Here is a 27,870-nt window from a genome sequence, read left to right as displayed (position 1 = left end):
TTTTAATCAAATATCATATTGCTACAATCAAACGTAAAATTCAAATATGAAAATTTAACAGAACATACTTGAAATAATAAAAAATAATTTGGTCAATTTCCCGTGCTTTTTAATTTACAAAAAAATTATAAAGCTTGTCGATTCAAACTAAATAAATAATTATGTAACGAAAAGACATAATATATTATTTATATAAATTTTTTTTTTTCAATTTCAACCAGTTATTTAAAATAAAGTAAATTTTTTGCAAAATTTACGAAAGTAGGTTATATAATTGTACAAAAAAATCCAAGTTAAAGTGGACTCTGAAGATTTTACTACCACTGAGAAATAAAAAAAAAAAAAGCTAGAAATCTGCAGGTTCGTTTCACTTTAACCGCAAACAGCATTTTTGTATAAATTTTTTTTTTTCTCTTTCACGATATTTTTTTTAGTGATTTTTTTTCTTTTTCAACTACTGCACTGTTTCAGCCATCGAGTATAAATCCAGAGGATTTTCCTCTGCGATGTTAATCCGATTTCAATTCAATTTCCTCTAATTTGGTTTGTAAAACGTAACGAACAACGTACTAACGAACTTTCAATTCAATGGTGGTTGACTCGTGAATTTAAGGTCAGAAAACTATAATAATATATATATAAAGTTTAAATATAAACATTTGTTGAAGGTTGTATCTGTTTTTTCTTTTATTTTTAAAAATGATGGATAGCCAAATAAGCAAATAAAATATATAGGAACATCTAAAGCTTGTACAACTAACATTTGGACACTTGACACAGGTCGTACATGTCATTCTTGTTTCTCTCTCACTTTGTTTGTGATTATGAGTCCCTCTTGAATGCACACTAATACACCTGCTGACTGGCTCACCCTTCAAGTACACTCATTGAGCTAACTCAACAGTACGACGCACGTGACGATACCATAAATCCACCAACTAACAATCACTCACTCTTTAACAAGTATATGTTGAATGTACCTCACTCAGGTAGTAGCAAAACTATAACTATTTTTTAACTGAACAGCAAAAAAAAAATGATCACGATTAATATATATTCAAAAACAAAAAAGCTTGAATCAATTTTTTTGTCTTGCTAACTGAATCAGCAAAACAATTGTGCTGGAACGATCATGAAAAATCTGAGCATTTATTCATACAGTCCCCGAGGGAATACAAGGTATCATAAGTCAAATTCCATTATCAAAAGTAGTGGATTGAAGCAACAAAAAGAAATAAAAATAAAATGATAAATAAGCTATCAAATATCTGGAGGGTTTATTATACAATGCTCATCTACTTCTGGATAAACTAAAAAGATTATTAAAAAAAAAGATAAAAAGAAGAAAATTTATTTCTATTTTTCATTCATTTGACAAGTAATAAATGTGTTATCTTCATTGCTATAATTATCAGTGTAAAAAAGACATTAAATATTGTTCATAAAAATTTATAATAGTAAATTTTGAAATTTATGAGTTTTTTAATCTTTGATGAAAATATAAAATGAAAAAAAATAAAATAAACATGTATATATATATGTAGGCATCTTAAAGTTTTAATGAGTTGTTGGGAGAGAACGTAGCTAGTGGCTGAATTTGTCTGAGCACGTAGGTCAATCTCCACTGGGAATTTCATATGACTTTTAAGAAGAAATAACACTCAGCGCTGTACACTGCGGCAAAAGCATCAAAATCAGACACTCTGGTTTAACAGTTTTAATACAATATTGTTGAAATTACAATGTCTATTGCCGTTGTTCAAAGTATTGAATGTTCAACGCGTTAATATAGTGAAAACGACATAAAGGTGTGCCGTCAACCACGATAAACTTTCAAGGTAAAAGTTAGCTTTATATGCAGGGGGTTTAAGTAACAAGGCAGAGTCGAAACAATCAAATCGCGTCTAAAAGTGGTCAAGACTAAACCACTATGTTGGCAACGAATCGAATTACATTTTACGATTTTCAATGGCCTCAAAATATTCACTGAAGCTTTGGAGAATTTTTATCAAATCGAAATCTCAATAATACGAATGATATTTTGCAGTTACTAATGCTTACCACATTTTATTATTATTCAAACTTTTTTAATTTTTAAAAAACAATTATGGAAAATATATATTTTAATCTCTAAAAAAAAAAAAATACTACGGTTTTATAATTTCTAATTTTTAACTGCCAAGTGAAGCCTGAAATAATTTTCAAAAAAATAACAATAATCGCGCTAACAAGTAACAGTTTTTGAACCTTATTTTCTATACTCTCATTTAGACATTTGATTCGAAATAATAGCGAAATTCCATCAACTTGATGAAGAACTTAAAGTCACTCTGACTCTATTTCAATTATCGGAAATTTAAATGTTTAAGGTTTCACTCGATGAATCGTATTTTTCATTTAAATTCATGATGAAAAATTTTTAATTAATTTCATTGAATTTTTTAAAATGTTTATTTCAACTTCTAGTACGTAATTATTTAATTAAAAATATATATTTCATATATCAACTCTCATTAAATTAATAATAATAATTTAGCCGATTAAAAAAATAATAAACTGTATATTATCATTTAAATATAATTCATACACGATACTCATAATATTTAGTTGAAATTTAATAATTTAATAAAACATTAAAATAAGCCCAAAATATTTACCTGGATTAACAGCGTTGCAGTGGTTGAGGAACGGCAGCCAGCAGATTAGTAGCACCGCCCTCTGCATCTATAAAAACAAAAAATAAAAATATATATTAATATAATAAATAATCATAAATTCACGTCAATTATCACAAGTCACGTTTGTTCAAATACAAAAATAAAAAATTCAACAATATCTAATAAACAAATAGAAATAAAAAAAAAAAAAAATTATTTTTTCCAAGTGAAGAAAAACGTGTCCAGGAGTTGAAAGAAAAAAAGTTAAAAAAAAAAGTCAGAGGTAATAAATTTCTCCAGCACTTCGATTCAATCAATGGGGTGTCTATACTGCCGCTGTTTTTTTTTTTTTGTTATTATTACTATTTTTTTCATTATCATTATTATTATTATTACTATATATTTTTTTAAAAGGTCTTTTTGTATGTTCACTTGTATATCGAATTTTTCTCATTCAGTCTCTCTGTGCTTGGTACATAAACCAAGCTAGATGCATCAACTGAAAAAATAATAAAGTGTTAAAAATGAAAAGAAAAAAAAGGCAGTCGACATGTTCGACAGAGCCAAACAAATAATATAAAACAAGCATATACGTGTGGGGGGGCATCGTGTGCTTTATCAAAAAATAAACACCGAGAAAATAAATGTGAGAAAGATGAACAGTCAACTGTCTGCCAAAATGAAGAACCGTTCACGATCACAAATCCAGAGACGATATACGACACAACTGAAATTGCTTGGGTTAGGGATTGCATGATATATATCATGAAATTTCTATGTATATGTATATTATATATGAATGTATATAGATATATTTCTTCAATAGTAAATAGCCTGGGAATAATAATCTGAGGCACATCAGGAAGATATGATAGTGCTCTCAAGAGGCGTATATATATATTATATATAAATTTTGTCTGTGACGCTTCCTTGAACGTGCGAATAAGAAAATTGAGTTATTTATTGACGTGATAAAAATGGCCTGTAAATTGAAGCAGTCAAATTTATCAAAACAAATTCATATGTATTATTTATTTTGTATAAAATATATTTAAACTGGAATAATTAAAAAATAAAAAAAAAAAGAGTATTAAGCACTTAATAACACCTGGCTATTAACGACCGATGTATATTTTTTTTTTTAATTAATTTTTCTGCTATATTTTTGTTAACGATAGCAAAGCTATTAATGATTTTATCAATTGTATATTGAAGCCATTTATCAACGCAAAAAAACATTATCACATTTTGAATAATAAGGTAAAATGATACAACATCCAATACACATTGAACATATATTTTATCACATAAACAATGTATATTGGAAAATTTAAAATCTAAATTCAATACCCCATTGGTACTTAGTGAATATAATAAAAACTTTTTTATGAATTGAATAAAAAATAATAATATTAACAGTAAAAAAAGCTGCTCCAGATTAAAATCATCATTTACTATCGTATAAAAATTTTTTAATGACATCAATTTTTGCAGGACTATTAAAATAAAAAGTATAAAAACTATAAAACAATATGGAACGATAGAATATAAATTTTATATCGTAAAAAAATTTTTTTACTAATCAAAAAAACAAAAATTCTATTAAAAAAAAAAAATAAAAATGAACATGAAATTATCAAATCAATTGTCATCGGAAAATTTGTTCCAATCTGAGTGATTAGTAGTGCATTGAACAGTGTAAAATTTACTTTTTATTTTTTTTTTTATTGGTAGCCCATTCTCCATTAGATATCAAAGTGAAAAAATAAATTAAAAAAAGTACAATTTTAACTGAACAAGTGTGACTGCCATGAATCACCACTAGTGGTTAGTAGATTTCAACCGGAAATCACTTTAGTCCTGACAGATATCCGTTGATTATACTAGTTCTCTGTTACTCAAGTATCAAATATAACTGTGTTGGTGGACTGTTGATAGACGAAGGATGAGTAAAATAAAATGTGATAGTGGTGAAAATAAAATGTAATGAACAAAAAAAAGCAAATAAAAAGAAAAAAAATAAATAAAAGAGATGATGATGAATATATGTATGACGGAAGTTGGTAGAAAGTAGGCCGGAACATTGTGCGTTGATGGAAAGCAGGTAGATGTAGAAAATGTACAGGGTCAAAAGTGCACGTGTTCAACTACATAGATGACTAGTATTCGCGTCACCACTACCGAGCCAACAATAGGTGCTATGCAAGCAACGACCCCACACATTTTATCTATCCATCACGTTCAATAATTCCATATATATATACAATTTTTTTTTCCCTTTTTTTTCACAGCTAAAAACATTTTTATTTCAACTCTTATATACACACTGATGTTATTATTATTATTATTTTCTTTTCAATTCATATGATTTTGTTTTTCTATTCATCCAATTGTTTGATTTTTTTTTTTTTTTTTCTGTTTAAAAGAAAAGAAAATATTTGCGGTGTTAAAGTTAATTTGGCAAAGATCAAGGTTGAGTAAATTTATCTACCGTGTAAAACTTTGTGATTATTTTTACATTTTTGTTTGAATTTTAATTACAAAATATACTGTTGAGTTTAAAAGTCTTTTGTTCATTTTAATGATGATGGTGATGAGCTTGTGATTATATTCTTCTTAATAAAGCCACGTAATCGGACACATAGAGTTAAAATAAAATTGAAATCATTATTTTGGTAGGAAGACTATATAAAATTACGTTTGTGCAATAGTATACAGAATAGATATAGTAAATGATAGCAACAAATATATACACAACTACTATGTGTATATTTATATGAGGGTAAAATAGGAGTGAGAGAGGTCTTCAGTCTCTATCCAGTTCCAGTCGATGTGCTATCGTGTCGGACGGAACTGCATCGAATTAACTTTGATCACCAAGTGGTGGTACTGGTTAGCCACTACAAATTCACTATTATTTTGTGTATATGTACAAATAATACAATTGCAGAATGATCAAAGACCAAAAGTCATACAAACTCCACTAATTTGTCTTATCAATAACACATAAATTATGCTTTAATGCTGTATCAAATGATCATTCAGTTTACGTGAATATTGATTTAGCTGCAATTGAGTTTAAAATCAATAACAATTATTTATAATCGCTTTCATGGCATATATAAGTTCAGTAACATTTGACATATTCAATATTTATTTTTATCGCTATTTTTTATCTATTGATTTTCTTTTTTTCATCCATTGTTTTTACAAATATTTGAAGTTTGTGTCCATGGGCTCAATAGATCATGTGATTATTCATTCTCGATGGTTTAAATATTTTTAAAAAATAGTTGAAATTCAAAGTTTTGAGCTATTGCAGGGTTTTTATATAATCAAGTATTTCTACATATCTTTTAGAACAGCATGAATCCCGGGGCAATGAAAATGCTAGCCAGAATTTATCTCTGTTATACCAAGTTTTTGAATATGAAAACGTAAATTTCTCAATGATAATCGAGTAGAGGTTATATGTTACTCTGTAATCTTGGATTTAGCAGCAATTCTCTATTCAAAAAATATAAAAAGGATATGGATTTACAAATGGTTTATTTGCTTGCAAACTTTGTTGATCATGGCAAGTTGTTTGTTGAACAAAAAAAAAAACTACAAATTAATATGAAAAATAATATAACATTACATGACCGATAGAAATAAAATTTAAGGGAAAAAATTTCATTAAATTGACAGAAATAAATTTGATGTATACATAGAAATAAAAACCCTCATAATTTTACTTTATACAATAAAAAAATAGTCACGCAAGGCAACTTGTATAGATGGTTAATAAATCCAATCCTATAATCACACTTTGCGTGTCCAATTTGCATCCAATTTTTTTTTTTTTAAATTTTTTTTCTTCCTCACTAAGGCTAACTAAAAGTTTTTTTTTTTCATTATTATTACCTAACAACCGATAAAATGTCGACATGAAACAAAATGAAGATATTCATCTTTTACATACTACTGTAGAAAAATAGGGCTGTTTATAAACGATGTGAAAATAAAATGAAAAAATAAATAAATAAAAAGTGTACTATAGTTATAATGTCGAAATGTGTGTGTGTGTGTGATGCACCGTTTGAATCGATTACTTAAACGACTATTGAAATCCATCATGACAGCCCAACAAAACCGATAAGAGCATCTTTATATATATATAACGCAACGCTTCAATGTACCCACATACTTTTAAAGTACACCAATTTACACAAACTACAGCTTTTTATAAAAAATAAAATATATTCATAAATAATAATAGTTCAAAAATAAAACTATTACAAAACTCAGTACATAGAATGATATAAAATTTAACTAAAAATAAAAAAAAAATCATAAAATAGATAAAATAGACTTTTGTAGTTCGTGACAATTTCAAAAACTTTTATGTATATATATTTTATTTTATTTTTTTCGTATTCTAGTTTTATGATAGTATGTGCTAAAAATTTTAATGTCCATAAAAGTCATTCAAAAAAATATCAAGCTTTGTTGAAAACATTTAAAATTAACTTTGCGTATGTGCAAAATGATTGATCATAAAATATATGACAAGTAAACAAAATGAATTTAAATATAGACTTGATAATATGAGTAATTAAAATTATGATAAAATCTGTTTAATAGTTTTAAACATAAAAGATAATTTTTTTTTTTTTAAATAATCATCAAAAGACAATTGTATGTTCAATGTGACTTTTGTGTTTCTAATGAATAAACTTGATACTTTTTTAAAGAAAAAAAAAATAATAATAAGAGTAGAAAAAAGTCCAGTTAAAGATAAAAGTCCAGTTTAATTATTTTTTTAGATAAAATAATTTCTTATCTTTTTATTATACATTTAGTTTGTACCTACGATTTAGATAAATTCACCTCTAATAAACGATAGGATTATCATTCCTTTAAATTTGATCAAAGAAAATGTTGGTCTTTTAAACATCACTCAGCTTTCATAATAATAATCATAATAATAAGGTTGAAAAAGAATTATAAATGGGAAATGAGAATCGACCCTTTTTCCTTTTAATTTCCCTATAATTCTACATTAGTCAGATATCATAAAAACTTTTGTTTTTGTCTTCTTCTTTTTCTCAATATTTTTCAAATCGTTATGTAAGTCTCGTTATATAACTTATATTACCACTAGATTTCCATTTTCGCTAAGAAAACTTTTGTGTTTTACGTCAATTGGTGTTTGCTCTTCTTCAAGTGGAAATGAAAAATAAAAAAAATACAAAAAACAGAAAGCAAAGCAGACGGTTTTCTTGACTGGAAAAAACAACAAATCCATTCTTATACTGAAGCTATCACAAACGTAAATTTAGATTTTTGTTTTTTAATTTGTTATTTATTATAAATTTGAAAAAAAAAAAAAAATAATAAGACAACTTATTCTGGCAAACAAAAAGTAAAAATGACAACATGGGATTTCTCATTTCGTTTATTCACAAAACGATGCAGCCAAGCACAAATTGCAGATGCGCAAGTTTCTTTTTTTTTTTTTTTTTTTTTGTGCCGAGAGCAGATAGTCTGAGATGTGTTTCATACCACGAGGGACTCAAAAACAAATAAACTCAAATATGAATAAACTTTGAAAATTGAATTCAAACGAGCATAGAAATATATAGAATCAATAGACAATGAGAATTCAAATATAAAGTATATAATACAAAAACATTGTTCATATTTTCTATGAGAAATTTTAAATTTAAAAAGATTTTTATGCAAAAAAAAATATATATATATGTAAAAAAAAAAAAACGCAATCAGAATTTTCATCAGTAAATCAACATGATGATGACCAATAATTGAATTTCAAATAGCGAGAGATTGAGGCAACATTTATAAATTGATTGATTCAATCAAGAGACACGGACTCCTCGTTATTTTTCGATCGCATTTCATACCCGGAGGTAATAACAATATCGTGCAGCAGCATCTTTTTTTTTTTCTTTCATTCAACAAAATAAAATGAATGTATTCAATCTCATGTGGTTTTTGTTTTTATTCACTTCATCACCCAAAAAAAAAAAAAAAAAAGGAACACACATGAATCATATTCCCTTTGTGTATAGATATAATTTAATACCTCTGCCCCATTAATTCTAGTTAGTCCAGACTCATTAATATGATTTAATTGTCCGAATGAAAAAATTGTGTAACGTCCTGATCAATCATAAAAGCAACGTTTGATGTGTTGCCTGCATTTATATCTGACTGATAATCTTTTTCTTTTAACGAGCACAGCTTAAAATTCAAAAAAAAAAAAAATTGAATAAAAATAAGCTGAATTATTGTGTATTTATGAAAAATTTGATAAACAACTAAATATTAAAAATACGAAATTTATTGTTCAGGTGGTTTTGAGTATGTTGGTGTTGACGGGCAGTCTACTTTATAACAACATTTTATGGGAAATTTAACAAAGACTAATATAAGGGTTGTTAGCCTCAGTGTAAATTCAAAAGGATCGGTTCGTTCGAGCAAGTCGTTAAACGTATATTGCGTGGCTTCAGGTGAAAATGTTTCAAGGTAATAGTAAAGAAAGGCTTGCCTATCGTGATCGAATAATGACCCTCCAGCTTGTTACCAGTCATTCGACATACCATTTCCCTTTATTTCCCCTCTGATACTTGAAAACTCCAAAATTCCATCCGTTTTAAACTTAAATTTCTCAGCACCACTCAACAATATACACAAGTCTTTAACTAGAAATTTCCGTTTTATAATTTTCTCTGGCCTCAAAAACTTTTACATTTAATTTAAAAAAATTAATTTAAACTAACAAAAAAATAATTTAAAAGAAAAAAATATTTAAACATTTGTCAAATAAAAATAACTATTTAAATAAATTAATTTTTAACATGCAGAATTTGTAATTATCTAAATAACTAATAAAATCACGTAAAAATAATAATAAAAAATAATAATAAATATTATTGTACAATAAATTATATAAAGTTATAATTGTTATTCAAAATTTACAACTTTATTCACGTTAATAAAATTATAAAAGCCACAAAGTGTCTGAATCTTCTGAGTGGTAAATGTGGTTAAAATGGTTGAGAGTTCAAAATTAGGTAGGTAAATGTGATTCACTTAGTGCGTTAAACATTGTAAAAGCATTTCTATCTAAAAACTTAATTATTATGATGACATACTGTGATATATATGGAAAATGAAAATATAGACAGGTGGTAAGCTCATGGTTTTAAATGAATTAACAAGCTGTCTGTATATTAAGGTATAACTATGGCTTGAAATTACTGGACACAACAATATTTTGTCGAGGAGAGAAAGCACGTTATCATAAAATAGATATAGACATGTATAGAATATTTTACATGTATAAACCCTTTAATAGCAAAGTGAGTGTGTAAAGTGCATGTTCATGTTTGCAGTGTGCATAGAAAGCAGAGTATTGGAAGCCTGTCCGCGGCACTTTCCTTTAATGAATCAAGGAGGGTGTGTGTGTGTATGTAGAATCTATATACTTGACGTAATATCTAGTATATTAGAGGTCGTAAAATACCTTGAGGATTCAAAGCCCCTGTCGACACATGACAAGATCACGTCATGCTCGTTCTTCACACGAAGATAACTTTGAATCAAGGCACTGATAAACCAAGCACATCGTAAAATCTCTCGAGGCACCTCTTCCAATAATGCCACTGATATATCAGGCTTATTTTAATTCAATCTGCTTTCTTTGATATCAAGCTTTGTTATTTTAATTTTTTTTTTTAATAATAACTCTTTGAAGAAAAAAAAAAAAAAACATTGAATTTTGGATTATGCCTGACCGGATATACTGTTGAACTACTTAGGTGATTTATTCAGTGTCAAATAAATCCAACCACAGGTTATACACCATCTTTTACTTTTCATAATATAATTCTTTATAATTTTATTATTTTATTTCAAATTTAATTATCTGAGGAAATTTTTTTTTTTTTTTTTTTTCCAAATAATGGCTGACCATATATTACTGAGAGCCAAAAAATTAAATCTGTTAGTTTATTGAGTATATCAAATAAATTTAATTACAAAATATAAAATTCAACTAATTATTTTTGTAAACGAGCACATTGGCGCGCTACCTTCTAAAAGGTTCATTTTTCATTGATTTTATAAACACAAGTATTATCATAAAAAAAAAAAAAAAAGAATGAATAAATTGACGAAAAATTTTTTTAATTTATTTATTTACACATAAATCACACATAATTTGCACAAAATTTTAAGCCCAATTGCATCAAGATCTAATAATTATTAAAAAAGTTGTGCTAGCTTAATACGCCAATTTTTAAAAAAAATGTAAAAAATAAAAAAAAATTTTCTTTCAAATTTATTTCTTCACACATAAAAAACACATAATTCGCGCAAAATTATGAGCCCAAGTGCGTTGAGATCCGATGATTATTGAGAAAGTTGTGCTAGCTTAATATGTAAATTTTTTAAAAAAATGTAAAAAATAAAAAAAAAATTTTCTTTCAAATTTATTTCTTCACACATAAAAAACACATAATTCGCGCAAAATTATGAGCCCAAGTGCATTGAGATCCGATGATTATTGAGAAAGTTGTGCTAGCTTAATATGTGAATTTTAAAAAAAAATGTAAAAAATAAAAAAAAAATTTTCTTTCAAATTTATTTCTTCACACATAAAAAACACATAATTCGCACAAAATTTTAAGCCCAATTGCATCAAGATCCGATGATTATTAAAAAAGTTGTGCTAGCTTAATATAACAATTTTTAAAAAAAATGTAAAAAATAAAAAAAAATTTTCTTTCAAATTTATTTTTTCACACATAAAAAACACATAATTCGCACAAAATTTTAAGCCCAATTGCATCGAGATCCGATGATTATTGAGAAAGTTGTGCTAATAATATGTCAATTTTTAAAAAAGATAAAAAATATTTTAAAAATTTTCTTTTTGATTTATTTCTTCACACATAAAAAACACATAATTCGCCCAAAATTTTAAGCCCAATCGCATCGAGATCCGATGATTATTAAAAAAGTTGTGCTAGCTTAATATGTGAATTTTTAAAAAAAATGTAAAAAATAAAAAAAAAATTTTCTTTTAAATTTATTTCTTCACACATAAAAAACACATAATTCGCACAAAATTTTAAGCCCAATTGCATCGAGATCCGATGATTATTGTAAAAGTTGTGCTAGCTTAATTTGTCAATTTAAAAAAAAAAATATCAAAAAAAATTTTGTTTACTCGCTCTTTTTTTTTTGTTTTTTCGTTGCTAACGAAATAAATAAAAAAATAATAGAAAAAGGCAAACAGAAAGAAATTCGTATGAGAGTAAGTGAGAAAAAAACAATGACCAATCAAATGTCCGGAAGACCGATGATGCTTGTCCTTTTTATATTAGGATAAAAAAAAGTTTAAAGAATAGCTTGGTATAGTATATGTATATGATATTGAACTGAGAAAAATAAAATTTCGTTTGTTTTTAAATGTAAAATAAATTGAGTCACGAGTCATAAAATTTAACTGATTATTTATGATTCATTAAACTCGAGAACGATCTTGAGAGTTACTTTTATTCATTACATCGTGTTATATTTGTTCAGTCATTTTATTTTTTCGTTTTTTTAGACTCATTATACAAATCTAGCAAGTAATTTGTATCGTCTTGTGTAAAGAAGAGAAAAAAAAAAACACAAGAGAATAAAAGAAATAGTAATTGAGGGAACACAAGTTTTCCATGATGCCAAACCGGTGAATCGTTCGCCGCTCGTTTCATTCTTTCTTTCTTGAACAAAGAATAGCAAGAAAAAGGAGTGTTAAAGCTTCATGAAGGATAACGAAAGAAAAAAAAATAAAAAGAGAGCAGGAGGAAGGCTCAGGTTGAATTTACAAAAGTATAAAAGCGACAGAAAACTTTAATGAGGGGGTGTTCGGGACAAGTCTCACTGAAAAACGGGGTAAAGAATTAGAAAAAAAATAAAAAAAACAATAAAGAAAAAAACGAGGGTATCTCTCCGCGTTCATTTCAGCAACAACGACGACGACGACGAGTAGGGTGTACATAGTTTCACCTTATACTTGGTCTATATATATTTGTTTCTTTATTTCTTTGTCGTTGAACTTTTTCGCAAAACTTTTACGCCACACTCTTATATATTACATTTATTTTTTTCTATGTATATAAAAAATGTGAGAATTGCGTGTGGCAAACAAACTCAGTTGAACTTTTCTCTTTATCTTTAAAAAAGATAAACATCTATGCAAGCAATGAAGCTGTTTTACGATATTTTTTTTGTTTTTTATTTTTTTATTTTCTTGCTCAATATATACAGCAAAATCATTGCAGATATTATTCACAGCAGGGTGTATTTATTCCGGCAACAATAATAATAAAAATAAAAATAGTAAAATATAACTTTATATAAAAAAATAAAAAAGAGTGAACGGATGCTGTAACGATTGGAGTACTTTTTCGTGATGGCTAAACTATTACGTGAAAAGGACTCTGATGTAGACTTCCTTAAACTTGTATGGCCTGCAGGCCCGTATGATGACGAAAAAAATTGAAGCGGAAAGTGCACTTTAGTATATACATGTACGACAATACCAAAATACACATCTTCAGTTATGAAAAAATATAAAAAAAGGGTAAAAAATAGCAAAGAAAAGATATGAAAAGAATAGAAGAAACATTCATATATATAGGCAGCTGAAAGACGTAAAACACTTTTATAACAATGCCTGATCTTTTTTTTGTTGTAAATGAAAATAGTTCATACTCAACACGTGCACAAAAAAAAAAAAAAAACAAAATACTAAAGAATGATAATAATAAAAATTGAAAACAAAAAATTTAGTTACTCTTTGGTGTCTTGTTCGTACTTTAAGCTCACATTGTTTCCGAAAACATTTAGTAAAAATAACACAAAAAAAAAAAGAGAAAAAAAAAGGGAACAATCTTTTAAAAAGATAAAAATAAAAACTTAAATATTTCAAAGCTATTAAATGTAAAAATTGCTGACGTCAATTGTACAAGATAAATAGATACAATAGTTTCTTATTTAACCAAGAACATTGCACTCAATATCGGTTTCGATTTCAAGCTGTAAGTTTCATAAAGAATCGATCAGATTATACCTCAGTGAAAATCCGCGAAATTGCAGTATACATATCCTTATCTAAAATCTAGCTTGCTTCGCTCAACACAATTTCTGGAACTTTGCCAATGCTTCTGGCGTGTTCATCCTTTCTTCTTGCACTCAATATACACTTTTATTTTTTTTTTATTTTTTCAATGCCTTTTTGCAACGGTTCACAATTTTCTTTCGAATCATCTACCGCAATGGAGAAATTGAAAATTGACGTAGCTTGCATAGAATTAAATTTGTCCATTATTATCGAGCAACAACTTATCATATTACAATTAAATAATAATAATAATAATGATAATAATAAGAAAAAGAAGAAAAAGATATTTTTACTTGATTATTACTGTTGAAAAAATACCCTACTATTTTTTGATAAAATAAAAAATCAATAATGAGCTTTCAGCTTAATAATATATTAAAAATACATTGAAAGTAATTATTATTTATTTTTTATTTTTTTAAATTCAAACCGTTGATATGTTCATCTAAAAGTCTGTCTGATGAAAATGCTCTAATATTTTACCAAGTGTAAGAGAATAATACAACATGCCACGAGCTAGATGGGAAAATGTTTTACCAAGTGCAAGTTCATTGTTGCAGAAAGCAGCAGCAACAGCAGCACAGCAACCTCTTACATAGTCTGCTTTTCGTAGTGAAACCAACGGAATTTGAGTTATAAACGTTTGTAAACGTATTCTCACCTCTTGTATTTTATATACTACTACATATAACAAAACCAAAACACATACGCTTCAACAAAGCAATAATAAATTCTTCAACTACTTCCATCTATTTCAGCCATCTAAAAACTTTTATGCCTTTATTTATTCTTCTCTTAGTTTAATCGAGGGTATTCTCCTCGATTTAACGCAAAAACCATTTGTCAATTAAAGATGTACAAATTAAGTAACACACATATTTGACAAACCAAACTAACTTGTATATAAAAGCTCTAAAGCTTCTTGTAAACTTTTGTGCATTTACTGTTAAACTCGATTTTTTATTTGGATAACTTATCAAAGACTAGAAAACCAGAACAAAAAGCAAGAATCGAATGTTAGTAGAAATCCAGAATTGGAGTGATGCAGCCAAAAGTTTACCAACTTTCTTTAGAATTTAATGATCGGCATTCTTTACTTTATCTAGCGACCATTTGCTTTTTTTTTTTTTTTATATATTTCTAACCTCCTCAGTCCTCTGAGGATTTGAGTAATTTTTTTCTTTAAAAAGTATATAGATTATTAAGTTTTCCATTGAAATCACTCATCATTTGTATAATTAAAATTTAATAAAATCAAAATATATTAAATGTATTTTTTTTTTTAAATAATAATCACCTAAATTTACCAATTAATTCCAATTTTTCAAGGCTAAAAATAATGCTACGTAATTTACCATAATTTATTCATCTCAAAATCAAGAAGCAAACTTAATTTAACATATATATTTATCGTCTTTATTTTCTAGTGTAATTAATTAATACGCCCCAACTGAAAATCTTCATTTTAGTTTGAACATTATTGGACTTTGTCCTACAGCACACCCCAAAGACTTACGATAACGAAAAGCTCGAGAATATCTTTCTTGCAACGTTGTAAAATTATCATTTTCTTAAGGAACATAAGTTTAATAATTCTGATAAGCAAACTCATCATTTAATATTCTTTTCATCGAAAGAAAAATAATAATAATAATTTTCAAAATGAAAATCAACAATGGTTTTAAAAAAAAAGTCACAAAATTTTTTTAATATGAATAATCATTGTTATATAAAGTATTCATAATCCCTTAAGAATGAAATCCCCTTGTCGTTTTATTACCTTTATAGTTATATACATATATATGTAGAGAGTATGAAAGTTTTGGATTAAAATTACCGGTCATATCATGAATAATAGCTTTATATATATATAGCTATGCTGCGAAGCTTGGCATACTGCAGCATTTTCTCATTTACCACTACGATGACAAAGACAACGATGACTTTACTTTCAGTCTTTCCAACAAAAATTATTATATCCCTAAGAATGAAAGGAAACAATCTCAAGCCCATTATCGCTCTGACGTAAAAGAAGAAAGGCCCGCTGGGAAAAATATTCAACTGGGCTCAGCTTTTCTTTTTTTTTTCTTTTTTTCTACTCCGACCTTTCATCCCTCAATGTGTATAACCATTTCAACTCACTCTACTAATCTTCGAGCAAACACAATATTTTTTCTTTTTCTTTTTCTTTTTATGAAGATAGCATGAATGGGCTACTATGATTACTCATCAATCGAAACCCCAACAAAATAACACTTTCTATCTTTTTTTTATAGCACCTGATTTCCCAAGGATACTGATCAAGACGATTGATATCCCTGGAGAATTTTTATTTTTATTTAATTATAATAATAAAATATATCGAAAAAAATATACCAATGGAAATAACAAGTAATTTTTTTTTTCGCTGCGAAAAGATTTTGCTTGTATAGTTTTGGATAATTTTATGCGTTGAGTGTAATTGATAAATTTACGTAATTTAAAGCTTGATAAATTTGTATGAATTTTTTATAAATTGTATTTTCTCATTTTGTGGTTATTTAAAAGAAAAAGTGACAGGCAAAAAATTGGATAGAGTGACAAATGCACCAGCATAATGGAATGAAAAAAAAAATGACTAAAAAAATCAGAGAAAAATGGGAAATGGCCAAATCTACGCGACTGGAGACCGATTTATCAATTGATAAGGGTGATCCATTAAATTAAGCAAGATACATGTTGACCGAATGGTCCAGCTTGTAGGTTATTCTAGCTTTGCTTCTCTCGTTTCCAATAAAGAGCATAATAGAATGCGAAAAAAAACAGCCGACAATTGAGAGCATATATTATCACTGAATCGGGTATCAGTGAGATTCAAAAACTTTTTATACTGGAAAAATATTCAATTTAAAATGGTATGATCATCTGATGTAACTGAATATGGAACATTTTTTTCCATCAAAACCTTTACGATCATTTTTCTTTCCTTTTTTTTTTTTCTTTCTCAATGTATAGCAAAGTTATATATAGAAAAAACTTTAAGACCATAAATTATACGAAAAACAAATTTTCACAAATTTCAGCTACTTAAAAAATAATTTTTAGTGAAAAATGTTAAAAATGTTTCTCAATTAAGCAAGCTTAATACTTTGAACGTACTTTTGATTTATGTAAATAGAAAAAAAAAAAAAAATAAACTTTAAATTAAAAAAAAATCACAGACTAAATTCTTTTTCAGAGATAAGAAAAGCAGGTTCACTGTTCAGAGTCAATTTCCATTTTTCAAATATACACATATCGAAAAAAAAAATAAAAAAATAAAAAGTGTATGATATTCTCAAAGAATTTCATTCTTGCTGAAATGAAATCTTCGTTAATGTTTTTTTTTTTTTTTTCATCTTTTGTTCTTTTACCTTTTCATCCAAAGATTTTTTTATTTTTTTTCCTTTTAGTTTTTCCAATCCTTACTCGGAATTCGCCACTTGGTGCGAATGAAAATGTGAGTGGTTATTTGATAGAGAAAAACGCAAAAGAATAAAGGATTAGTTATAAGAAAAAAAAATGGTTTTAACGTGAGATGCTTTTGCCTATGAAAAAAAAAAAACTGTTACATTTTACAAGCTATTTACTCATCATAAAGTTTTCAACTTCGCAAAATAATATTAATACGAAAAAAAAAACGACATTAACAATAATAATTCTATTAATAATAATGATGATATTCCCAAAGGGAGTATTTTATATTGAATCGATAATAAATAGTCTACATATATCATGGTGTAAAAAAAAAGGGAATAAAAGACAAGATGGTGATGGTAGTTAGCACACGTTCGAAACGATTTCGTTATGTAGATCTATCATTGAAACCCCTGAGGGTATAATATGTGCGGTCAGTAAATACTTTATATATACTACTATACCAACAGAATATCAAGAGCCAAAAAGCATTTTCAATACTTTTCACTAGACAAATCCAACCCCTATGGGGTGTTTTCCTACTCTATATATTTACAAGATTTTTATTTTATTTTCTAAAAAAAAAATTCAATACACGTATATGGATAAAATATATAAATGATTTTATAAAAAAAAAAATTAGCACACTTTTAAACATGATCATTATTGTTTATTATTAAATTAAAGCATGATCCTGGTTTTTCAGGCTACTTGTTATCTATCTAAAATCATATCAATTACATAATGCAATATATAAATTCATTGAATATATACTGAGGTCATAGATCTGACAAGCATCAACGAGATCGAAAATTCCAGTGGTTGTATACCACCAACTTGCATATATTAACGATAGTGGCAGACCACGGTTCGTGTAATTTAACTATTTACTTGTCAGCTACAATACAAAGGCCATTAACCCGAATAAAATTGGTGATTGAATAAAGCATAGATAAATTATTTGTTCATGTTATATATTGTTATTAAGTGTAGTTAAATATAATACAAGCAAATACCAGTATGAATAAAACAAAACTCGCCTTATTTTGTATATTGATACATGTACTTTTGTCTATTGAGGCAAATGATAAAAATAAGTAGTGGAAAAAAAATTAATGTTCTTGAATAAAGAACGACAAACAAAAACAAATAGCTCTGAGTGAATAATGCCAATGATCATAAAATAAATAAAATTATATACAAAGAAAATGAACAAAACAAGTTGTAAAGAATATTTATCATTATATTGAATAGATTTTTGTTTTTGTATTAAAAATATTTCAATGTAATTTTTCGGTGTTGTATTATCAAAAGAATAAAAAAGTTTTTAAATATAAATAAACAGCTATATGGAATTTTGTAAAATTCTTGAAAAGGGATTTTTATATAAAAAAAAAAATAGCATTTTTAAAATACTTCAATATTTTTATCATTTTTTTGTTTTTTGATATTTTGTTTTTTCTTGAAAAATTTACATAATAAAAAATTCATTGAATTTTGTAAAATACATTTAAATATAATATAGTGTAAAATATTCAACGAGATAATTTAAATTCCAATGAATTCAATAAAATATTTTATTTAAAAAAAATAAAATAAACTATCTCATGTGGATGAAAAAAAAAAAAAAGTAAACAAAAGAGAAACAATAAAATATATAAATTACACTGAATGAAAAATAAATAAAGTATTGAAATTCAATTTGAAATTTTTTTTCTGTATTCTGGACTCATTTATAACAATTTAAACTCATCTAAAATTGACATTTCAATATCAATACAATCTTCTGTATATAATAAAATTCTGACTTTTTACAGAAAGTTTTTTTTTTTTATTTTTTTTCAAAATATACCCCAAGAGAAACGTTCGAGTCAAACTCTTGCCATCATACTCCAATACCGCTTAACCGTCATTTCATCCATCAGCTACAGTAACGAGAACATGACATTTTCAAAAAGCTGTTTCATCGTATCTTCATTCTATCTCAGGTTATACAATCTCTTCCGACAATTTTTTTTTTTCTACTTCAACTACTTTTCTACTTTACCACTACAAAAAAAAAATAACCAACATGGACAACTATAACCATGACTATAAGCATTACTTTGTGCTTCAACTATTTTGAAACCTCAACTAAGCTTGAATTTTCGAAGTGGAAAAATCAAGATTTAAGTATTCTCATTTCTCGGTCATATTCTTTTCAAAGTCCTTACAAGTTTAAAGATATACCTCATTCCCCACAAAACAAACATAGCAACACACAAGTCAAACCATTTTCGAATTTTCTACAAGTATATTGTTCACCAATATCGTTTCGATAAACAAATCACACCAACAAAAACAAATACAAATTTATTTACTCACTGGTATAAAAAAATTTTACAGTTTAAATTCCAACTTGACAAAATAAAATTTATCTAAATTATATTCTTTCAATATATAAACATAAATAATTTTTTTTTTTTTTTTTCAAATGAAATAATAAATTGATTTAATAACAATGACATTGGATTTATAAATAAATACAGTGATATGTTATTTGTTGAAAATTGTACAAATCCCAAGGGCAAAATAATGTAACGAAATAAAAAAGTAAAAAAAACAATAAAACAATTAGTGAAGATAAATAAAAAAAAAAAGTTTATATGTAAGACTAAAGATATCTTGTTAGAGAGATTTTTTTTGTTACAAAAATAAAAAAAGAAAATGAGAAAAAATAAAATAATAATAAAGACTTTTAGTCTACTGTATTTTTGAACGACATTTCAATTAAACCAGGTAGTAAAGTGTACAATTAAAGTATCAAAAACAAAAAAGAAAAAATTAAAATGGATAATTGATTATGAGATAAAGTAGCTATTATAAAATTGTGTATCTAGTATAGAGAAATATAATTTTTTATCTCACATATACATGTATAAATAAGACAAGCTTAAAATATTTTCATCCATAATCAGTAGTACGAACACGTATATGGTCAAACGAGGTAAAAAAGACATCAAATAACATGACATATTTTGTCATTTTTTAAAAAATATATGGTAGCATCTTGATGGCAAGTTGCCAAAAAAGGAGGGTTTTATTATATAACCAGATAGACCAATGCAACTTCAATGTATTTGTGTTTGTTTTGTTTTTTTTTTTTAATGTTTGTGGTTGGTTGTATAAAACTTGCAAGAAAAGTAATGCAATGGGAAGATTAAGGATTAAAAAATAAAAAACGCCAAATACATTTGCAGACAAAAAATCATACGATTTATCATGAACGCTAGATATGCTTTGCTTCTCAATGTACAAAACGAAAAATATCCAAAGAAGCTTTTTTTTGTCTATTCATGTTATTATTATTATATTATGTTTTTTTTTTTTTTTATATTATATCCGTGGATCACAATGAAGTTCGCCACGTCACTGTTCAATCATTATCAGTCATACGTTGTGTACATTCACACAATTTTTTTTTATTTTTTTTTCATCTACTCTTCCATCAGTACAGCCATCAGTATTTTTAAAATTATAGATAGTTTTATAGAAAAGTTAAATAACAATAAAAATAATAATTTAGATAAGAAGACGGCAAGTATGATACAAGATTTTCTTTTTTTACAAAACAAAAGATGAAAATGTGGAATAAAAAAAAAACATAATAAGAATGATGAATAAAAAAAATTGAAGAAATTCTCGTTTTATTTTTTATACCAACAGCTTCAGTCATTCTGTCTCTTTTTTTTGTGATTTTTTTTTTCTTTTTACTATCTCTTTGGGTGTTGGTTTATGTCGCCAAACTAACCATAAATAAAATAGTCTGTCAGATGTATACTTAGAATAAAAGATATTTTTCTATTTTTAAAAAATTTTTTTTCTTTATTTTGTGTAATTCATCAATCAAGTGAGAAAATATATAAATATTAAAAAAATAATAAATAAATAGATTAATCATATTTTTTTCTTTTAACTTTTGTTCATTTTTTTTTATTACATTTTACTTGACTTTTGATAATTAAATTTGATTTCTTTATTCATGTTTTTTATATATAAATGATAAATGGAGAAAAAAAATTTTTTTTTTTTTTTTACACTTTGAAAATCAATGAAAAATGAAATAGAAAATATATAAACTTGAACTTACACAAGTTGCAAAGCAAATCAATTAAACTTTCTTGGAAAAAATAAAGAAATTAAAAAATAAAAGAAAAGTAATAAAAGACTAGCTATATATGAATGTTGAAATCACTTTTCCGCAGAAGAAAAAAAAAAATAGATAAAAAAAAAAAATTCTCGTTTGCGTAGTATTTTTTCAGACCACGCCTTTCAACTCATGATAATTTGCATAATCAACCGAGTCTATCAAAGATTAGTATGATGGGTAGATAAACTGTACTACCATGATAAAAAGTCATTAATGCAAAAAAATTCAAAATCAAGAGAGAAGAGTGCATAGAGAGAAGAGAGTGCACTTTTGTCTATTCGATATACCACATCCACTTGTTTCGACACTATTAACTAACTACTTGTCCTTGAAATTTCACCTTTTTTTAACGGTAAATTATTTTTTTTGAACCCTTGACCTAAATGATTTTTGCAACGATGAAGAAAAAAAAAATAATAAAACCTTCAAAAGCTAGGGTCATCAACAGAGTAATATAACATTATTAAGTTTTTTTTTATTAAAAAACTTTTGTTACCTTCATTCGTAATAAAGAATTATTTAATTATTTAATTATTTAAAGAAATTATGTAAAAAAATATTTAATGATGTGTTTTTTGTTGGAGAATTTTAATTAACCATCGACACATAAAATAAAATATAAGAGAAATAAATTAACGATTTTAATTAACGATAAAACTTATTATTAAACAATTTGAATAATTTAATTATGGCAATGTATGATTGAAACATAGACATATTCAATAAAGTATTCATAAACACGTAGATAGTTTTAATACTTAATCACATGTACATATAAATGTACATTAATTACATCTATGAAAATAGTAAATTGCCAGATAACAAAAATTACGGTACATGAAGATCAGGAAAATGGATATAACCCCAAGAATTTTCTATTTTCTCTCTAACTCCATAAAATAACCCACACATTCATATGATTTAAAGTTGTAAAATTTTACTGTTTGTCATAATGCTCGAGTCTATAGTTTTATATTCTCATAAATAATAGCCAATTTAAAGTTGACATTTTAATGATTATTAAATTACAAAATAGCAATGTATTAATATTATAATTTCTAAAACTATTTTTTAAATTTTACAACAGTTAGGAATTCATAGAGAAAAAATGAATAAGTTTTTAAATTATATCTGCAATTGTATTTGTATTTTTTATTTATACAAAAGTTTCATATATTATTATGTAAAAGTATTTATATTTATTTTTAATTTTTTAATTTAAAATAAAAAAATATTATAAGCTTGTAAGTGATTGTGTGGATAGAAAAAATTTAAAGAGATAAAGACGAGTTTCTCGGGGTAGATTGAAAGATTGACCTTTTTTTTATGGAATAAAATAATGAGTGCATGTGCATCGGGCAACAATACAACACTGGGCGGTTTTAATGTCATTAATAACGCACATATCGATATACAATACAACTGGCCAACCTCCCAGTGTATGTGTACCCAGATATTGATTTTTCATATTCTTCGAAACTCGAGTAAAAAATTAATATTAAAAAAAAAAATAATAAAAATACTCATACACCGATATGCGTATTAAATTGAATATTGTTTTCTAGTTTTTTTTCTTTTTTTTTCCAGAGGTTTTATTTATGCACTTAAGTACTTTTGATATAGATACATATTTGCCTCTGAAAAAAAAAAAAAAAACCTTGGCATCGAATCAAATAAATAACTTAACACACACTATTGTTGTTTTTATATATATATTTTTTTTTTACTTCATCGTCACCTTTCGAAAAGTCTCGACGTTTTACCCTGGAGACGTGACTTATTTTATTTTTTATTTTTTTTTCCATACCTTTTTATATGTATTCATTTTTATATGTCAAACGACGATTTTTTGACGAATCGATTTTTATGGTTTTTATATGTATATTTTTTATTTATTTATTTTTTTACTAGTTCATATTTTTTTTGAGTTCTTGGGCATACATATTTCATGGCACATAGAACGTATGCAATTTTTTTATATATAATTTTTTTTATATACTAGTAACAAACTCACTTTTATTTCAATCAATGTCAACATAAACATTTTGTAAATTTAATTTTATTAAAAAAAAATAGCAATAGCAAAATTAAAAAAATAATTACAAAAAATATTAAATTCAATAAATTAAATATCTTTATTTAGAAATTTAGCTATAAGTATATTTGAAATCAGAGCAAATAAGTTTGTAAATGTGACACACTGTGACAAATTTAGATTGAAAAAATAAAATACTATAAATTGTCTTACGATAATCAATATATCCTCGACCTCTTAGATAAAAATAATAAAGCCTACCAAGATACTGAGAATAAAAAATAAAAAATAAAAAATAAAATTGTTGATAAATAAATGAAGTAAAAAAAAAAAATGAAAAAAACTACTTAGACACAAGCTGATATCACTGAAGTAGAATTGTTTAAGAGATGTGCATATATATGAATAGCCAAAATAAGGTCTAGATAATACAAGATGACAGTTTATATCCATGCACATCTGGCTGGAGGCTCCAGTCTACTCAACCCACTCAGCTATGTAGATTGTGCTCAAGCCGCATGTGCCATTAATAGCTGATGACCTTCTGTATTCTCGCAAGCAAAATTTATTTTTCTCCCTCTAATCCTAAATCCTTTTTTTTTTTGCATCGTAAAATGTGCTTTTTTGTTTGCTCTTTTTTTTACATTCACATTTTATATTGAATATTATAAATCATTAAATGAAAAATTCAATTTAATTTACAACATAAAGTATATTTTTTTTTTTGTTTTATCAGAAAATAGAAGAAAAGAAAAATTGTCTTATAGGGTATAAGATAAATATTGTAGAGGTTAAAATGAGGATAATACAAATTGAATTGGTGTTTTATATAAGACTAAAAGATTGTATTTATTATTGGCATTATTGGCTAAGTTAAATTCTTATTTGTATCAACACCAGCTGGTATCAACTACTCACGTGAAAATTTTAATTTAATTGTGTCTATAGGAATATTTTGTATAGATTAAATTTAGTCATAAATATTATTTCAAATATTTGAAAATGAAACTGAGACTATATGCGAAAGCATTAACATGTCAAAAAAGATATAAAGCCATATTAGAGTGATAAGAATAAATGAAAAAACCAAAAAAAAAAAATTATGATGATAAAAAATATATTCAAACTGATGCTGCTACCAGTTGAAATTCATTACGTGATACTTTTTATTATTTTTTTTTTTTAATCTTTATTCCCTTTGGCTTATTTATTTTATCCACCTCATACGTTATTATTGTTATTATAATTTTTTTTTCTTCACAAGTCTACTGATGTTCAAAAGCAACACTAATAGTCCAGCGCGCACAAGGTCGAGGTCAAAGCAGATAATTTAAGAGAAATGGTCTTTTGACTTTTTATCTTAGTTTTCCATTTTTTTTTTACTTTTTATTTTTTGCCATTTTTTACTTTTCTTCTTCTATATGTATATACGAATAACGGGTAGAAGAATGCAAATTAAGATTTAAATGAGAAATGAAATGTACCCTTTTTTTTTTTTTTACTTGATAATATCAACTAAGTGAAAAAAAAATTTGGGCAATAATAAATCATGGTCATATATTACTAATTGAAAAAACGTAAATCTTGGAAAAATTATTGAGACTGAAAGAAAAATAAAAAGAAAAATATAATTGATAATTATATTGAAATATAAAAATTGTTGAATGAAAAATTGGAGAAAAAAATTAATTAGAAATTTGTATTACGTAAATTGATGGGTGGTTTTTTGGGTTTATATTATCATCTTACTGTTACAATTAATCGTCATGAAATGTCAGAAATATTAATGTTCTTTGTCAAATAGGACTAGCACTTCGAGGTGCTCAATTAAATTTTGCAATAGCTGCTGATCTATTCAGCAAGGAAATCATCATGTACAATGAGATTATACCAAAATTGAGAAAAGGAAATAGATCAAAATGGTCAGCTGATTGTTATCTATGCAAGAACAATGTTGACCTAGGTCAACAGAGCTTCTGTACAATCGACAAGTATATTTCATTTGACTTTAATGAATTGACTTGTCTCTTCAAATAATATATTTCATTCAAGATCATTGATACTTGATAAAAATTTAAAAAAAAAAACAGGTAAACACTCGAAGAATTACTTGACAAATTACCAAGCAATAATTTTATTCAATCTGGTATTTTATTTATTCATAAATAAATAAATAAATATGAAGATCTAATTTAAATAAAACAACAAAATTCAAATGTTCAAGTAACAGATGAAGAGTCAATTTTTAAATTAGATTTTTCATAAAAATAAAAGCAAGTGTTAAATTAAAAATCCATATCTTACAATCACTTTTCAAATAAACGTTTGACATGTCAATTTTCAATCAATAAATCCGCTTTTAATATATTAATTATTATTTCGATTTTAAAACTGCATTGTGTATGTATGTACCAATCAATTGATATGAATTATAATGATTTAATGAATAAATTAAAATGAATTAAAATTAGCAAATTTAAAATACAATTAATCTCTCACCATTACGTTAAAAATTTGTCTTTCCTCATGCCTCGTGGACCGACACGAGTGATCCACCCGATTCAATTGACGTCAACGGAAACCACGATTTGAATGATGCCTCGTGCCAATTCATTCTGGTTAAACACCCTTATCGCAATACCACCAATCAAAACCTCCAGCCAACTTTAATAAAAACAATGCTTCAGTTAATAACTGATCCGGATATCACCATAGCACCATGCAACATCATAAAACATAAATCGGAACTATACGGTCATTCATTTAAAAACACTTTTAAATTTTTATATTTAATATTTTTTGTTTTACATAAAATAGAAAACCTTTGTGGTAGCAAAAATAAAAAATAAATAAAAATAAAAAAACAATTATTCAGGTGTGTATATTGAAAAATAAAAAATAAATAAACACTGTGATTTTTATTATAAATATAAATTTATAAAAATAATAATATCACTGGTGGAAAATTATTCAGTTGATTAATCAACACAAGGACAAATTTATTATGATATGGTTCAATTACAATTTCACAATTGTATTGCACTGAAAATATATGAAATTTTGTAAAATTTATTCAAAATAAAATATGTGTTAATAATTAAACGATAAATAAATAAATGGCAATATGTCAAACTGTATAAACAATTATTAATTTTCATTTGTCAATAAATATGTTTTAACTATATGTATTTTAACTTTATCAAAATAAAAAATTTTTAATTAATAATTAACCTGTATTAACGTATTTATATATTTGAAATTTTATTATTTATTAAAATATTTATATGAATTAATATTTTTCATTGTTATTATTTATTTTAAATTATTTTTTTTTTCACAAAACAAACACACAATTATTTTTTCAACTATTTTATATATTTTTTTTGTTTATTTAATTTTTGCAATTAAAAAATAAATTGATTTCAGATAGAACACGCGATTTAAATGGCATTAAAAATATAAAAAGGGTTGTTGGACTCGAACACGCTTATCCAACGATGGTTTGCGCGACACTACCCAGAAGGTGGTTGTTCTCTTGCCGCCACGATGATCAAACGCCTGCGCGTACCAAGGTGAATATTTAACACAAAATATATTTTTATTTATTCTACGTTCAAAAAAATAAAAATAAATAAACTATTAAACTAATAAACTAAATTACATTTTTTTTTCAGGCAATTATTATTGAAAAAATTGTTGTATAATTAATTGCCATGGAAAAAAGCGAAAAAATAATTTAAAATATGAGCTGAGAAATAAATTTAAAAAATAGTAAAATTTATGACAGTAAGTTCAAAACCACTCGAACGTGTTTATTAACTTGGAGCCTACAGTCAAAAATTTTCCAGCACATGACACACGATACATGGAAAATTATGTGGTCCAGGGTAAAAGCCATTAGTCGAACAGTTTCATTGAAATGAATGACCACAAAATGTGCTTTATTTCACTCTATTCAACCAACGTACAGATATATGAATGTATAAAGTTTATATATATCTATATCAACTGATAAATAAACTAATAATTTGTTAAGTTAAAAGGATTGATAAAATATAGAAAATACTTGAAATTATTACATTTTAAAAGTCAAATATTTATAAATTATACTTGAAATTTTAACAAGCAATTTATTTTTAAAGAAATAATTATTATAATTTTAATGAATTGGAAAATATTAAAAACTTTAAATAAATAATTTCAGATGATTGAGAAAATTATTTTCAACATGTTGAATCATCTGGAAGAAAAATTGAAAGACAACAGATGGAAAAGACGAGTTTAGTTGATTTTATTTTTTCACAAGAATTAAGTAGAGCATCTCATGGCACCAGCTGATCAATATCTAAACCGTAATTTACAAGAAACTTTC

The 27,870-nt window shown here is 25.8% G+C and overlaps 1 protein-coding gene across 1 annotated transcript in view; it reads right to left on the bottom strand.

Moving 5' to 3' along the window:
• LOC122848544 (suppressor of lurcher protein 1) overlaps window positions 1-27,045 on the bottom strand; it is a 151,386-nt gene extending 124,341 nt beyond the window's left edge. Inside the window, exons 1-2 of the mRNA XM_044146686.1 lie at window positions 25,998-27,045; window positions 2,658-2,724 (exon numbers count right to left, since the gene is read on the bottom strand). Coding sequence (XP_044002621.1) covers window positions 2,658-2,724; window positions 25,998-26,000 — 70 coding nt within the window. The 5' untranslated portion in view covers window positions 26,001-27,045. The remainder of the gene's footprint in view (window positions 1-2,657; window positions 2,725-25,997) is intronic.
• Window positions 27,046-27,870: the final 825 nt, after the last annotated feature.

This window comes from Aphidius gifuensis, linkage group LG2 (assembly GCF_014905175.1).
Source record: "Aphidius gifuensis isolate YNYX2018 linkage group LG2, ASM1490517v1, whole genome shotgun sequence".
NCBI lineage: Eukaryota > Metazoa > Arthropoda > Insecta > Hymenoptera > Braconidae > Aphidius > Aphidius gifuensis.
Note: the sequence above shows the minus strand (reverse complement) of the source record. Positions and strands in the feature narration are given on the sequence as shown.